Below are 16762 nucleotides of genomic sequence, written 5' to 3' on the forward strand. Positions count from 1 at the left end.
CTTGAATCATTTATGTACACATGTATTGTGGGCAATATGTAATGGTAAAATTAAAAGCCAGAGAAACTATCAGTAAAACCTCTGCTCATTTTGTTCTGAGCTAGTAAAGGTGTTCTTCAAATAGAACTTCAAAAGTGTGCTTCAAGTTCACCAGATTCCACATGTTCCGAAAATTGAGTTTGTGTTTTAAGTCCACTTTATGCACAGGAACGCTAATCGCGACTGGACCTACAGTTTAAAGTGAAATCCGAACCACTATGTGCCTCCACCGGGTATCGAACCCGGGACCCCTTGATTACAAGGCGACGACGCTACCACTGCCCCATTGAGGAGGCCTACTTCTTCCGAAAATGTGTCGCAAGTTCGAAACACATACGCGTATAACATTACTTCTCCTACTTCAAAGGTGGATTATAAAGTGCTCATGATGTTTTTTGATACGTCTACACTCTATTGGGAATAGTAAATGGGAACTTTCAGTAAAAACTATACTCATCTTGTTCTGAACTAAAGAAGGCACAGCGACCACTTTTGCTATAAATAGGCTTTTGTACGTCACAAAATAAAGATTCATGGTGCTGTACTATTTAATTAAATCTTTTATGATGCGGATTATTTAGGAAATTAATATCCAGGGTGTAAAATATCGGATGAATATAGAAATATAAATATTATGTATCAGGTTTCGCTAATCGATTCAGAAGTGTTGTTATTTCAACAGACACCTCTTTACATATGCAGCTACTTACTGCCAATTGTTTCAATTTAGAATGTTTTGGAAAGAAATGAGATACTCATCAATCTTGCACCCCACCCCTTCCCCCTTTTATCGGTTTCATGTTGAACAGACGGTCAAGGTTATTACCGAACTTCATTCGAGAGATCCGCTTATGAAGGAAGAAGTTGAAGGAAAAACTGGTTCTTCATGGACTGGAGTATCATTAAATGCATGACTTCAAGGCAACATTGTGTACGAACCGTCCTTACCCTATTCTCATCCATTAGCCAATAAATGTCAGTACATGGAATGAACATTACAATCGAGATAAAGGGAGGGGGGACATGGGGGTGGGGTGGAAGTTGAGAATTCGTTAATAGTGGAAGATATCCGTAACCGTATGAAGGAGCAGTAACGAACCGCACATTCGTTTCCTACAACACACGACCTTCCTATTGCAATCAAATGTGTGCACCCTAATTATCATATAGATGCACGTGTTTCTTGCTCCATAGTCATATCTTGTAATTATCTAAACCGTGGGATATATCCTTGCTTCAAACGTTAAAGAAGTAAAACAGACTAGAGAAAGAACTACATTAAATGTAAACTTTCACGACATATTTGCTTTGTTTAACATACGCGCACATCGAATATCAGGTCCCATGATGGGGTATCTATCGTAACGTGCTACGACGCCAAGGGTTCTAAGTTCGAATCTTGGGTAAATCTTGGGTGTGCGTTTAATCGAATCATTTATTCCATCAGTTTATCATATGTATAATCTATAGTATTTTTCATTTCCATCGTTGCGGCAGCCGCCCCCCGCGGCGGAGTGGTTAGCACAACGCGCTACTACGTCAGGGGTCCCGTGTTCGAATTCCGGCTCGGACATGGATGTTTGTGATTGTCTGTCCTGAAAGTCCTGAAGTAGAAATTTGAGTGAAATGATATGAATAAATTAAGTGTGATGGGGGAAGCTTCCACTTAGGGGCTTTCCTTTTTAAAGAAAAAAAGAGTGGTTAGCACATCGCTCTATGACGCCAGGAGTCCCGGGTTCAAATCCCGGCCTGGGCATGGATGTTTGTGAGTGTCCATTCATCAATTTCATCATATCATCATCCCCCATCCCCATCTTCGCAAATTAGCCAAAAGTGGCACATAAAGCTATGTAAATTAAAGCAAATCAATTAATTAATTAATTAATTAATCATCGTTACGGTAGAAAATGTACATTGCACATTATATGTTGTCGCAAAACAATAGAATGACGTAAGTTGTGAAAATTGTATTGCGGAAAAGCGATAAAAATGTAAAATTCGTAAGCTTAAGGAGAAACATTTGCATTTTAAATGATGCAAAAACATGCTTGTACTGTCCTTAAATACTGTTTACTTTCAAATTTCAATTAATTTCATTTTCAATAATAATTTCATAAGTAGAATTGCAATTTCTACTGTACTTCGCATAGTTATTATAATATCAATTTTCTTTATTTTTATTTAAAATAGGACAAATACAAATATTGTGTTCACATGCAGTAATAGTATTATCTCATGAAATCAAGCTGTCTTTAACGTTTTGCGTAAAAATACTTAACAAGAATTTGCTGATTAGAAATTATTCGTCGGAAATATTATTTATGATAATGATATGTGTAATTGTTACCTGCGATGTAAGTCGTATCTGCGTTAATAATTCTTTAACTTTGGTGTGTTTGAGTTTATTGGAATTTAAAATTTATCGCCTCAGTGGCTAAGCACGCCGATTATTCTACTAACATCTCGCCACCGAAAGTTCTTGGTTCGAGCCCTTGCGCGTGAGTTTTGTTCTGAATTCAAACTTTATCTTCATCAATTCGTCTAATCATAATACTCACCGTCAGGATACACCTGAAGAAGTAGAAAATCTATGAAAAACATAATATTTATTTATTTATTTTATTTATTTATTCAAAGTTTCAGATACAGCACTTTTAAGGCCATTTTACACTGAAAACTCTAACAAATAACAAGAACAAGTCAAGATGGTTTAAGGTAAAAACAAGAAAAGTTAAATATAAACATAAGGCATAAACAAGGAAACAAACAAAGATTTACATATTCATTTTTATTTATTCATATTCATACAGTACATGCATTATGATAACATATAAGATTAGAGTATTATTCATAGTTATTTCCGAAGATATTGATTACTAAGTATTGCTAGTTATCGAGGATTTGGCTAGGTCTCCTTCTGTTTAATTATCTGTTCCGCCACTGTATATATGTATATTTTTATCGAGGTGCAACAGTGCTTTGAATGCCTTAACATGGGACTTTTGGTTGGGTCCCATCGCCGCTGTTACTTGGCTTGCTAGATCCGAAGTTTGCTAGTATTTACTTCAGGTAGTTTCTCATTTGTTCTAATGACGCTGGACTAGCGCCGAAATTTTGGGGGTCAAACTGGGGATGTGACCGGGTGCAGTTCACATCCAAGGTGAGAACTCTCACGTGCACTCAATAAAGGGGATTCTATTCTACTCTTCATATGCACAACCTGTGAAACGTGTAATAATAAAAAAAAAAAAAAAAAAAAGGGAAAATCGAGCAGTTTGGATTGGGAAAATTGTTTCACTTCTACCACGAAGAGATCTGCCAAGAAACAGCGGACAAGATCTCTTTCTTTTGCAAAAAAGAGAGCAGAAAAAAATATGCAGGTTTTTTTCTCCCTCTCTCTTTTGCATGGATGATTCGTACAAGAAGGAAAAGTGCTTGAAAGTAGGTGGGCAGGCAGTCACACACACACTATCGTTTGCCAGAAAAGCGACGGCAATCAAAATGGTGTTGTTTATTTATGACAATCTTTAAGTTGATCCCAGGAGGTGTTATCTAATTTTGTGCACTGCGCTCGTTACCACTTTGTCCTAGCTATTGGCCTTCACACTCCAATGCAAATTGCGCTATTGAAGTGAAATTGACCTCGATCCTCTCCTCATGGGTGTCTTTCACTAGCGGTAGGGGAAAGTAGCGGCTCCATTGGCTTACACTTGTGACGTTCATCAAGCTTCGTGCGCTAAAGAGGACGAAAAGATGAGTTGTTCCCTTTGTAAAATGCCAGTCGTGTGATAACTTGGTACAACACGCGGGGTGTATGCGCTGACCGACATTATATGTAGTCGCACTGTAATGGTACAGAGTTGCTAACGCGTTTCTCGGAAGTTCCCTACTCTCAGTGTTCACAGTATAACATGAAGATTCGTGACTTCATTGGCAAGTAGACTTTTAAGCCGAAGAAAGGTTATTACGGTGCTTACTCGAGAAAGAAAGAGCGATTTTAGTGGAAGTTCAAGTAGTGTGCTCGTGTTCAAGTCAGTGATTCTTTTCAGGTGCACTAACTTTAATTTATGTAAATTTGATAGTATTTAAGATATTTCCGTGGTGAAGACATGGTGTAATGGTGACACTCTATCTGTTTTCAGAGACTGACGCAGCTTTGGGAAACCGGAAGATTCGAAAATGTGGATGGTGCGACTGCTGTGTGGTGCTATAGTAGTTCTACAGGTGATAAGCAACTTCACAAGCTGGGCTTATGGTACAAATGTGCAACGGTTGTCTAGAGCTCATTTTGAATTTACTTTGGATTTATACAGGAATTTGATTGATGAGCCTGGAGGACGGGAAAACGTAATATTCTCGCCGTATAGTATCACAAATGTACTTTCTATGCTATTTCTGGGTGCAGGGGCTGCTTCGAATACCTCTCGCCAACTGCGGGAAGTGCTTTACTTCAACAATCTTAGTTACGCGGAGGTCCACAACGCCTTTAAATTAGTTATGGAAAACTTCCAGGACAATTATTACAACGATACAGTGAAAGTGGCTAACGGTGTGTTTAAGCAAGTAGGTGTTTCTGTATCTTCGTATTACGAGCGAGCGCTAGATGAATTTTACAAGACTAAGATGGATGAGGTGGACTTTTCCCATAACGAAAGTGCGGCGCGCGATGTTATAAACCGTTGGGTTCGCTGCAGCACAGACAACAAAATTACAGACCTCCTGTCAAAACCGCTTGCAGCAGACACCAAACTCATCCTTGTGAACGCCCTATCCATGAAGGCTAGGTGGCTTTTCCGGTTCGACGAATCACAGACGTTCGCAAAAGGTCTCTTTTACATAAACTCCCAAAGAAGGTAAGTGAAAAATATCAATTTCTTTAATACTATTTTATTTGCTTGTCACATGTATTACTGGGCTATTTTTCAGGACATGTACACATTTTCTAGAATTTACGTTCCTCTAGAATGTGAAAGAACAAAAGTTCCATTTCGTTTGTAGTGCATCATTCGGATTCTGTGAATTGTGTTTTAGTGTTATATGCTTTGTTCTGTAATATCGGATTCAATTCCTAAACAAAGATAGACTCTATTGCTTTCTTTGCACGGTATCCAGGTGCGTAAGGACTGTTAACACATCTATATTGTCAACTTCTACGCTGAACAGTACATCCTCTAAAGAGCAATGGATAGGCTAGTTAGGGTCTGACATTATGAAGCCACTATATTTTCATAGACAATTTCAGTTTTGTAATTCCATCATTGCTAAACCTTTTACACATATTTAGTAACACGTAGGCATCTATTACGGTTAGTTTTAGTGATTTGATTAGAGGAAAGTAGGCGAAGTAAAGGAAAGTTAACTTCGTTAAGAGTATTATCCTTGGTGGAAATAGTCGAACTCTTTGAAATTAATTTATATTCGTGAAAACATAATGTGATGTATATAACCTAGTGCAGAAAATATCAGGAGATTCGACACTTACTAGAAAAAAGGGAGTTCATTGGTTCGAAGCTTACGTATAATTTAAATTCCTGTTTCATTTACACCCTGTATATGAAGTGCGTTCTCATAAGAGATTCTTATCTTCGATTCATTGTAAAAAATACGAATACTAAGAATACTTAAAGCAAAATACTAATTCCATAAATAGAACAAAAGACTTAACATATCTTAAGAACGATCCAAATTTTCAAACCCATCTCTGTTCTTCAGGGATTGAGAGAGTTCGGATTGTTTTAGAGGTACGCGTCTGGGCATTAGTCTTTCATTCTAAGTACAATGCTGGCGACACGTGGTGTAAAGCTCAGCTTCTTTATTAATGTTGTGTAGTGGAAATTGATAGCATTATTCTGTTTCTGTTCAAAATATTATTTCTTATCACATGCTTGCTTTCTTCCGTCAGAAAATTCATAATTGAAATTAGTTTTTCAAAGAAAAAATATATAGGTAATCCACTGATGGCAAATCATAGAAACATCACGCAAAACAGAATTCGTATAGAATCTCAGAACTCTCACTTGCAAGAATCTAATTAATGTACGAATAGGTTATAAAGGACAGTTAGTTCCGAGAAGAGCATCATTTTCACAAAATCCACTCAGTCATACATTTTTACATTACATCTCAATCTTGCATACCTAATCATTGAAACAATATTCTATCACCAAAGGTAGATTTCTGTACTCAAAAATATAAAAAGTCCCGATTACAACAGCAAATACAGCTCCTTCAGTCGTCCTTTGAAGTAAACGCGTCAACATTTAGGTTATCATAAGATACGGAGAAATTCCATCTTATAACAAAACAAATCTTTTGACTATCTTGCAAAATGAAATTATTCTCGTGCCAGGCATAAAACTGAAAATTATGAAGTAATTTCGAATATCAACACAAAATGTTTTAGTTCCTGAAATAGAAGCAGTTCCCGCATTGCAACGTCCTTGGATCCTTGGGTCTAAACGTTGTGAGTTTGATGAAAGCAGGAAAAGAGAAAATTTATTTAAAAAGGACTTCGATTTTTCTCCATTTCCTTAGAAAAATAAATGTCTGTAACAACTCACCTGTATAACCCGCGTTGACTAGTTGGTTGCTTATTGTATGTTGTCAATTAAAAACAACAACGAAGATAATATAATGAATGGTGAATAATACATGAATTACACAAAATGGAAATCATTCTAAATGCGCACACACACACACACACGCACACACATTAACAGAGGGTTGCATTTTAATGAGGGATTAAGGGGAATTCCTCTTCTGCTTGCCACGTGGAAAACTATACATACGAGTACATACACCACGCACAGATTCTTGTACCTTGTACTAGTTAGAACATAAAACGGTAATGACGTGTCACTCCAAACAAATACATGGAAGAAATGTGTTTTAAAATCTGCTTGACATACAGATATCTGTATCTGAACAAAATGGTATCAAAATGATGGGGAATTCAACTTGATTGTTGTCAACTTTATTCAAGTACTTCATATACTTCGCATGTACTACACACACACTCGCGCGCGCACGTCTTTTACATTGTTATCCTTACAATTAACGCAAGAGAAGTGGCATAAAATAACCGAAATCGAATCACTCAGAGTTCACTTGCTCAATTGTCAAGCCAATGCCATTCTGTTCTTATACTCCGCAGTTCACACATTTCCACTTCTCCTCAAGTGCAAAAGATGTTATTCTTACCCGGAAAATATGCGGAAGAAACTAATTGGCATTTTCTCTTACATTTTGCCAGCACTGTGTAATGCAATCGTTACAAACCGTAAAATTATAACTAGGCCACTCAGAACAACGTGAAGGCAATAAATGGAAAGTGGATGGAACAACGAAGATACCTATTCTCGTGAATGGACATTACGGGCTGTTCCAAAAGTTTTACCCAAGCGTCAGTAGGGCATCGGTATTTCGAATGCTTAGGCGTATTTCAACCGTTAGAAAATCTTGTAGCTGAAGCAAAAGGTCATGTCGGACCTCAACGACCTTCAGTGTCCTTGCTGCGAAGCTCGTCCCAATTTCTTATTCATTGTAAGGATGTGCCTACCAAAGGACGTCTACAAACTTTTAATACTGATAATGTTCAGATAATCAAGTAAAAATGCACAATTTAAAATGAATGGATATGTATAAAAAATGCATACGATAAAATAGTTGGATTGATTGAATTATTTAATTTATTTAACTTTGATTTCCGGCCACTTTTGGGTAATCGCGATGATAAAATGATCAGACTTTGTATAATTTCGGTTTCTACTTACTTTAAAATAAATAATTTAATAAATGTGAGTTCAATTCAATACTTGAAACAGTCATAATATATACTTATTTTAAGAATGTGTTGTAGGAAAATATAGCCTTTCTGGACAACAAATGTGAACACTGTATCAAATCTTTCACAAATGCGCAATTATCCCATCAGTTTCAAAAAGTTTAAAATGGACTGAAAATGTAGGCAGAACATACTTAAAACACAGATACCATGTCAATTTCAACCAATAGCTGGAAGAATTTTGCATCTTTTTACAATTCTGACAGAGATGACTCGGTGCTGGTGACTTTTTATATGGAAGAATTAGTTTCTTTCCCTCTTTGTAGTACATATTCATCAGTATAGCTGAAAATACTAGTATGTCTGTCACCTGTTCTGTCATGACATGACATTCTAGAGCAGGATAACATTAGAATGACTTATGTTGAGGTATTTCAGTAGTAACATAAAAATCATGAAGTACGAGAAAATATGAAACTTAATAACATAGTAGAAATATGTGCTCTTACACTAACCTGCTCTCTATAATACAGACATTATGGAACATATTTTCAAGCGTTTATCAAAAACAGATAAATAAATTCCTTAGAATAATGAAGAGATTACTTGTCTCTTGGAAGAAATATTATTATATTTTGTATCCAGCAGCAGATTATTAGAACTCCACTTTCCTGTCAATTTGAATTTTGAATTTGAATTGATGTTTTACGTCCACTTATGCACAGATAGGCTAATCGGAACTGGGCCTACAGTTTAAAGTGAGATCTGAACCACTTTCCTGTCAACTGAAATAGACATTAATGAAGTTCAGTACAAAGACGGTATGATTACTTTTATTCCTGTACTACGTATAATACTAGAGGAGATGTCGCCAAACCGTTGTTTCTAGTTGCTGGGTGTATTTTCAGTTTCTCCTGAGTGGAGGCTACATTGGCCTAAAATTCGCATAGTGAAATGGCTTCATCCGTATGAATTTTCGCCACATTTAATATAGTGTCCCTTCGTATGAGCCAAGAAATTATGTACAAAAAAATCAATCCAGCCTTGGTAAATTGCGACATAATATCAAATTGGGGAAGCACTTCCATGGCTTGGGGAGATTGTGAGTCTGCTCTAGAGTCAATAAACCAGAAGCAGTCAATTGCAGAGAACCCACTGGAAAAAGATCCGTTTCAAACTTTTTATTGAAAAATCGCAAGGAAATTTTTAAAATACTTTCCGTTCAATCCCATGAACATGAAATGTAGTTGTACAATTTTTAGTACTAGTACATATCAAGCAAAGTCCTGCCGATAAAGCATATGAAATATACATCAAGTAAATTTTACATCTGGGATTTGTACGATAATTGAAATCGTTTGAAAATTCCCCAGTATTTCCGTATGGTCAAGTGGGACCTTAATTAAATTATATATTCAAGTTTATTTTACCTGAATAATTGCCTGAAATTATAAAGTGCAATTGATGATTGTTAATCTTCAGATATTCGCCATGACTTTTTGAATCAGGAGAATAATACATCTTTTGATGTTATTTTAACGTATTGATATTGGATAAATATTACGAGATATTTAGGAAGAATAAATTCTGTCTAAGAAGAACAACTTTCTATTACTTATCACTTCGTATGCATCCTTCTTACTTCAGTATTTTTGCATACCGATAGTTTAATTTATATAGCGTTCTCTAAACTGATTATTTCGTAGAGACAACGAGAAATAATTTTGTTTGCAAAAAATAAGGAAACTATGACTAAAGTTAGTGTGTTTTGTACTTTGCAGTTCATAAGCTGTTGGTTTCTATGTTCGTTTGAGAAGAAATGTTTAATTTTTATTCATAAAGCCTTTTCAATCCAGGCACAATACAGTCGGAATCGACATTTAAATACATTTTTGCTTATTAAATTTGTGCAAACTTTCTCGTCATCCAAATTGCGAAAACTATTATTCCCATAAGGGTTTCAAATAATGTCTACATTTGTTACTTTTCTACAGAGCTGCTTCTGTGGTTTGCAGCAAGTTTATGATGATATAACCTTTACATGAATGAGGTCAAGATGATTCCGAAAGCAATTTCGTGTGATTAGCGTCGATTCTAAGCTAATACTCAAAATGTCTTGTAACTGACACTTACGGTGGCCAACCACAGCTTTCTATGTAAATATTTCATTGGCAACGCGTGCGACTGAATTGTTCGCAAATAAAGCTCTTCCCACTAGCAAAGAGGAAACATAAAATATTTCTTAGGAGTCCACTCCAATGGTTATCTATAATTTACAGCATTTCCTTTGTGTTAGGAATAATGTGGAAACCTGACGTGAAATTTACCAAAATGATTATATGGCACTGGTAATGGCAACGGTTGTTCGAAATCACTGGAATCGAAAACATAAGCTTCCATGTACTGATTTTCCAGTAATGAGAATTTATCTTAAACATGAAAATTCCTTCCGGTACAGATATTGGAAGTAATTAAGCTTTCTAATGTAATGTTTGCGACACGTGAGCACATAGTGTGAACTGACACAAAAGCAGTGCATTAGAAAATTGTTAGAAAATTACAGTGTATGGCAGGTATTGAGAAAGAGAGACAGTTGCATTATGATTTTAAAAGTCTCCCAAGTTCTTTCCTCCAAAACGTAGTTTCTTAATTTTATAATATAATACCATTTTGAAATATGCCTGAAGGATATTGGATTCCACTAAGTCTACAAATAGAATCACTCAATAATCACTCGATGATACTAAGGCTTATATGCGAGTTTTGCGTGAGTGAGAGAGAGAGAGAGAGAGAGAGAGAGAGAAAGAAATAATAAATGTATCAGGGAATGAAAATCTTGCTTGTTTAAAATTGTATTTAAAATATTATATAACACTACTATTTCTCTCTTCTATGCTAACTACATAGTACACAGTGTAAATATTGCTTATTTTCCCCACAAATTCCCAGTTTTTGAGAAGTGATTGATTTATTTAACTAATGCTTCTAAACCAACACTTTTACACTTTTTAAAAACAACATGGATGCTTGTGTCCTTACAATTCCTCACACAACAATAAACACACACACTCCATCGGTTTGGATATATTTGTTAACGAGCCCAAGCCGAAAAAAAACATTCTCTGGCAAGACAAATTGCAGGGCCTGCCGAGAAGATAAAAAGAATAATATTACCAAAAATATCATTTTAAAAAAATGTTGCGTTCGAAATAAATGTCATTGTGTGCAAGAAATCGAATTTTGAAAGCTCAATATCTAAGTATGGGCTGTTAATAAAGGTTAAACGCTTATTTATGATTCGCATAGGATCTCTTGAAGCAAAATAGTCAACCTGGATCAACGCATTACTTATATAGAAAATTAATTTTATTACGGACTCAATACAGGAAGGTGGGGGGGGGGGGAGGCACGAAATAAGGGTCAGTGTGGCGACCTGTTTTACTGGCTTTTGGAACGTCATGCTGACTAAGCTTTCTTTCTACGTTTCATTATGGCAACGCCCTTTACCTTTAAGTACTAGCACATATTCTTCACCCAGAGATTACTCAACTTGTTCAACAATTTTGTTGGTTCATTTGCGCCGCAGAACACATTAATAAAAATAAACTTAAGAAGTGCCTATTTGACTACGAACCACGTTCTGAAACTACGTTTTCAGCTTTACGAGGCATAAATCTCATCTTTAAAAAATATGCATGCGTGAAGAACAGGTTTATAGATGGGATTAAAATTAAAGCAGCCCTCACCTCCAAATGGAGGCATTTAGGGGAGGAAGATTTCCAAAGTCAACTAGTACATGTATTGTGCCCCTACTTCCTTTGCTTATCGAAGTGAGGCAATATGACTAACTGATATCAAGATGAGTAAATCATAGAAGCCTGAGTTGTAGAAAAATCTAGCACAAATGCATGAATCGAACCTGAGTCATACACTTGGTATTAGACGCCTCCTCACCTAAATTGTTGCAGTTAGATAGGTATACTTTGAAGTTTCTCTGTGTAAATGGAGTTATAATTTCTCGGTTCAATAGGTATAGGTTATTTGCCGCAGCAACAGGGGCCTTCTATCTGTCTGTATTCTGAGCAACATCCAATATTGAGCATTTCTCATTTTCTTCAGAAGAATCTCAACATTGTCTTCATCTTCATCTTAGCAAGCTTCTTGATTTATTTTTGTTCTAATAATATCGGGTCCAAATATTTTTCTGAACATTTTATTTTAAAAATACTACTATTTTTGATATGTTAACCTTTATATTCTTTGACTTTGGAAAAGAGGGAAAAATTGATAGGGACATCAAAATAATACGTATTACCTGAGTTCTGTCTTGTGATGTGAAACAACGTAATGTGTCGACCAGAAACCATTGTTAGCCTGCTTCCGTGACGGAGTGGTTAGAGTTTGATAACTGGATAAGACATTACTTCATTGTGTTCGTTCCTTCTGCTTCATCATTCAATTATTCATCGTCATTGTAAAATAACAAAAATACGTTTTGTGCAATTGATCAATACTTCATTCGTGCTGATTTTTAGAGCGATCTAAAGTTCATATATTACATAGAAACAAAGGAAACCAGCGACCACTACACAACTTGTAGTTACTGGTTGAAAGAAAGTTTGGCGGTTTCTCTTCCCACGCTCTCCAAGCGAAAGCAAGCTCCACAAAGTCTCAGAACAGTCCCCGCAACTCGACAACAAAGAGGTAACGTCGAACCGAACGAAGTTTAACACCTTGCTCGAAAAACAGATTTCCCTTTCTAGTCAAGTGTTAAGTAAGAAGGAGTCACACTTTGGGAATTCTCCATATTGGGAAGATCTACTTCTCAATGAACAGGATCTGATTACAGGAGTTGCAAGGGTGAGAACTTTTCTTTTTATAGTCAGGCGAAGGTTGAGGAAATAACTTGTTGGATTTCTCCTCCCTTGGCCTTTCACTTTGGATATGTTCCAGATAGTTTAGGATAAGGACTCAATTAGCCCACACGCTTCACGCCCTCTCAGACAGGACAGAACTCAGTGCACTTACTATGTATCTGAAAACAAGTTGATAAGCTACAGTGTATTGTTTACTTTAAAGCCAAGTACAATGATTTACTAAACAATTGGGAAATGTGCGTATTAGGATTGCATATGTTCAATGTAATGGACGAATTTAATGAAACACACAGGTTACTCCAGCGAAAATCATATAGCAAAGACGGTCGCACAATGAACACACAAAATACTAGGATTGTTGTATGAAGATAAATATGTAACAGTGACTTTTCGACACACGCAAATTTTTCATGACATCTTAAAGTTTTCCTGAAGTACCTTTAGATCACCTAAAATCTTAATTAACGCCTACCTGGATTGAAAAGTCTGGATAAGCCCTTCATGTACATCACGTGTAATGCAAAGTTTAAAGAGAAAATAAGATAAGTGGTTCACTGAATATTCATGTTCTCGAAGATGAAACAGGGTGGTTTTGTACTGGTATTGTTTTATTGTATTTTCCTCATTTCAACGTCGCTTTCCTGCCTCTTTAAGGTTTGTGACGATGAGGATGATTTCATTTTTGTTATTTACCGTCGCTTTTCTGCCACTTTTGCATAATTCCGACGATGAAGATGAGTGATGATATGATAAAATTGATGAAGGGACACTAACAAAGAACATCCATGCCCAGATCGGGATTCGAACTCGGGACCTCTGGCGTCGTAGCGCGCTGTGATAACCATTCTGAACGATGAGGATGAATAACTATTAAATTAAACTGATGAAGAGACACACATAAATGAAAACCCAAGCAAGAACTTGTGACCATCGACGGCAGATTGTGAGTCCAGCACTCAAGTTCGGTAACCGATAGTGTTGCCCACGGGACGAGACGGGACAGGCTTTTAAAAATTCGAGACGAGACGAGATTGATCATGTGTTCCTTTGACAAACGAATATTTTCGAGACGAGACAGCATTTCACAGCATTTCCACGAGACGAGACAGGCCAAAGTCTCGTCTCGTGGGCAACACTAGTAACCGAGACGGCTAAGAGCGTGGTTTTAAAGTATTGTTAGTAAAATACGTTTATCTAACTATTTGGCATTACGAAATTGAAGTCCTGGGACATCAATTAGCTTGAATATATATATCCCACATAATCTTTCAGGCACAGAAGCGCGATGTAGAAAAGCAGCAGTGGTTTCAGGAGTACCTTTGAGCAATCATTTAAAGTATCTCGGAATCATTATCGGCCCCCAGCTAAATTTAACCTCCAAATAAATAACTATATTCGTAAAATCTATCACCATGTTTACATATTTCGAAAAAGTTCGTTAATATCTCAATAGAAATCTTAGTAGACATTTCTACCTTTCCTTTATTCGTTCCGCATTCGAGTATGGTGCTAGTCTTATTTTTGGCGGTAACTTAACTCCTCTGAAGAAACTTGAAACAATCCAAAACAGTTGGTTAAGAACCATTCACATGCACCCACAAGAAAATAATTCACAACAATTGCGCAACAGTCACTTCGAGAATACATTAAATCTACCTGAACAAGGTATTCCATAGTATACATAACAAATCATCTCCATTGCATCATTGAATTAAGCTCCGCTCTGAGTTCAGTACCCGAAACACCAGGGAGACCTAGTAATCCCAAAACCTAATAAAAGCAAATTTGGTCAGAAGTCCTTCTCGTACCTTGCAACGGTAACCTGGAACTCACTCCCGACGAAGGTCAAACTCAGTACCAGCAAAGTGCAGTTCTGTCGTCTTCTACGTTCACATGCCTAAAAATTTTAACTCCAGTAATATTATTTTCAGTGCTTACCCCCGTCCCCCATTTCCACCACACACATATGTTTCAAAATGTTCATCCCTGTACTTCGAACAGTAATTCCATACACACTCATATCAAAACCCAGAAACCCTTACACTTTCCTTCTTCTAAATGTGTATAACTCTCAAACTTTCTTTATTTCTTTGCTATTATAGAACACTTTATATAGTCATGTAAATTCATCACATTTTCCTTGCATGTAGCTTTTGTATATTTTTTACTACATAGGGCATCAAGTCATTTGTATTAATACTGTTCAAAATGAAATGTTGTATGGCTTAATTGTAACTCTATTGAGATGAATAATAATCATAATAATAATAATGTTAACCATGTTAATGAGGTTAATGTAACCATGAAGTTTTTGAAAGGAAGGGGAAGCAAAATTGTAATGACCTCCATGTGTGTATGAAAGCAAGTACAATACAATTAATCATGATATTACTTCAAGTAGGTTCGCATAAAATATAATAAACATTTTTTGGTCAATTTTCGTGTTACGACTTTGGCTAACACTATTTTAATTACTTATATCTTTCTAATATATCTAGCAACAAGTAGACATGACTTCGGAGTTGCACATTCTATCTAAGCTAGTGTCACTGCTCTAGCGTAAGAACAAATCCACGAAGAATTAATTACAGGTTGATGAGGAAAAATTATCAAATTTCTAAAATTTTATCCTGTACGCAAAACCAAAACAGGATAAAAGGCTAATGGGGAGGGGGGGAAGGGCTCCCTATGATCACGCTCCTAGATTTAATATTGACCACATAAAAGACAATGATAAACATGCCTTGGTAGGGTATTTGGTGTTTCGTTGCCACCAAATAATATATTTAGCTTATAAATTACTTATGTCCTCGTAGCAAAACTGATACAACGAGCATACTATTATATCAAATCCTATATTTCCAAATCAGGAAGATAACGTTTGTTCCGAAACGCTTGTTACACACGAAATTAAAACTTGACTGGAGAGTTTACCTCGTAAGTCACTCAGACGTCTTGCACTGACACAAAGTTCTTAAAATTAAAACCATACACAATTACAATAGTGCTGGCCCAAGTACTAGAGTGCTTATTAAGGCATGTTCACAATGGAGATGTAAATCCAATCTCTTGCTGCTTTCTGACGAGGCTTGGTTTTGTCTTCACTGGCGTGTTTATACACTAAGTAACCAGAACTGGAATCCCGAGAAAAGAGAATACTTCCATTCTTAAAGGGTGTCAATTGTGTATGGATAAAATATTGGTACCGTTATTTTCAGAATCTTCTTTCATGTGGATGAATTTTAAAGTAATTTTAGTTAACTAAAATGCTTGGCTGATATTGCGGTGGTTCTTCATTCTGTTTATGCCTCCGTTTCTATTCCGACTGTGTGGGCGTGCTAGAGACCCTCTAGTTTTACCTGCCTCGTGGCCGCCACTGGTCTTAGGATAGCCGTCCACACGCGCAGTCGCGAGAATGCGATTGCACGGTAAATCATCCTACATGCATATATCGCATGTTAATTTAAAGAAATTATACATGTAGAAATGTATATTATGAATTCTATAAGGCTCAATTAACTTCACCGTCATTGTTGAGCGTACAAATTCAGTGACAGCAAGCATAAATAACCAACTTGAAATAAATATGTTCAGCTTTGCTTCCTACACATTTAATGCACACTACAAACATTATAATCGTAAATAGGGTACATGAAAAATAAAACTTTCAAATAGATTTTTCGCAATTGAAAACGCTAATCAACCCGTGAAGTTGTGTGTATTTCTGCCGCTATAAGAAAGAAACTATCTATCCACAAGTTGAATTTTAATTTTCTTGTAAAACTCGTGGTGATTAAGAGAAGAAACTCGATTCAGTGCTCCAAGCCACTCCTAAAACCGTGGGTGTAGTGCATGCTTGTAAGTAAAGCACGACGTCTTCAGTAGAATAGCTCACAATTTGACGGTTTGTATTCTCGAAGCGATGGGTTCCACTTAACAACTTGCACTGCCCACATGTGCCTGTCCAGGTACTTAAAACTTATTTATTTTCAATGGGAAATTCCCAAGACAACTCTGCAACAGTTCAGATTCATTAAGGCAGTGTTTGTCGTTCTACAGTTGT

The 16762-nt window shown here is 36.4% G+C and overlaps 1 protein-coding gene across 1 annotated transcript in view; it reads left to right on the forward strand.

Annotated features, from left to right (window-relative positions):
• The window catches only part of LOC145984160 (leukocyte elastase inhibitor-like), a 191035-nt gene that overhangs the window by 62624 nt on the left and 111649 nt on the right, over positions 1-16762 (forward strand). Inside the window, exon 2 of the mRNA XM_083117647.1 lies at positions 4182-4892. Coding sequence (XP_082973773.1) covers positions 4219-4892 — 674 coding nt within the window. The 5' untranslated portion in view covers positions 4182-4218. The remainder of the gene's footprint in view (positions 1-4181; positions 4893-16762) is intronic.

Source organism: Lepisma saccharinum, chromosome 2 (genome assembly GCF_977018435.1).
Source record: "Lepisma saccharinum chromosome 2, izLepSacc3.1, whole genome shotgun sequence".
Taxonomy (NCBI): Eukaryota; Metazoa; Arthropoda; class Insecta; order Zygentoma; family Lepismatidae; genus Lepisma; species Lepisma saccharinum.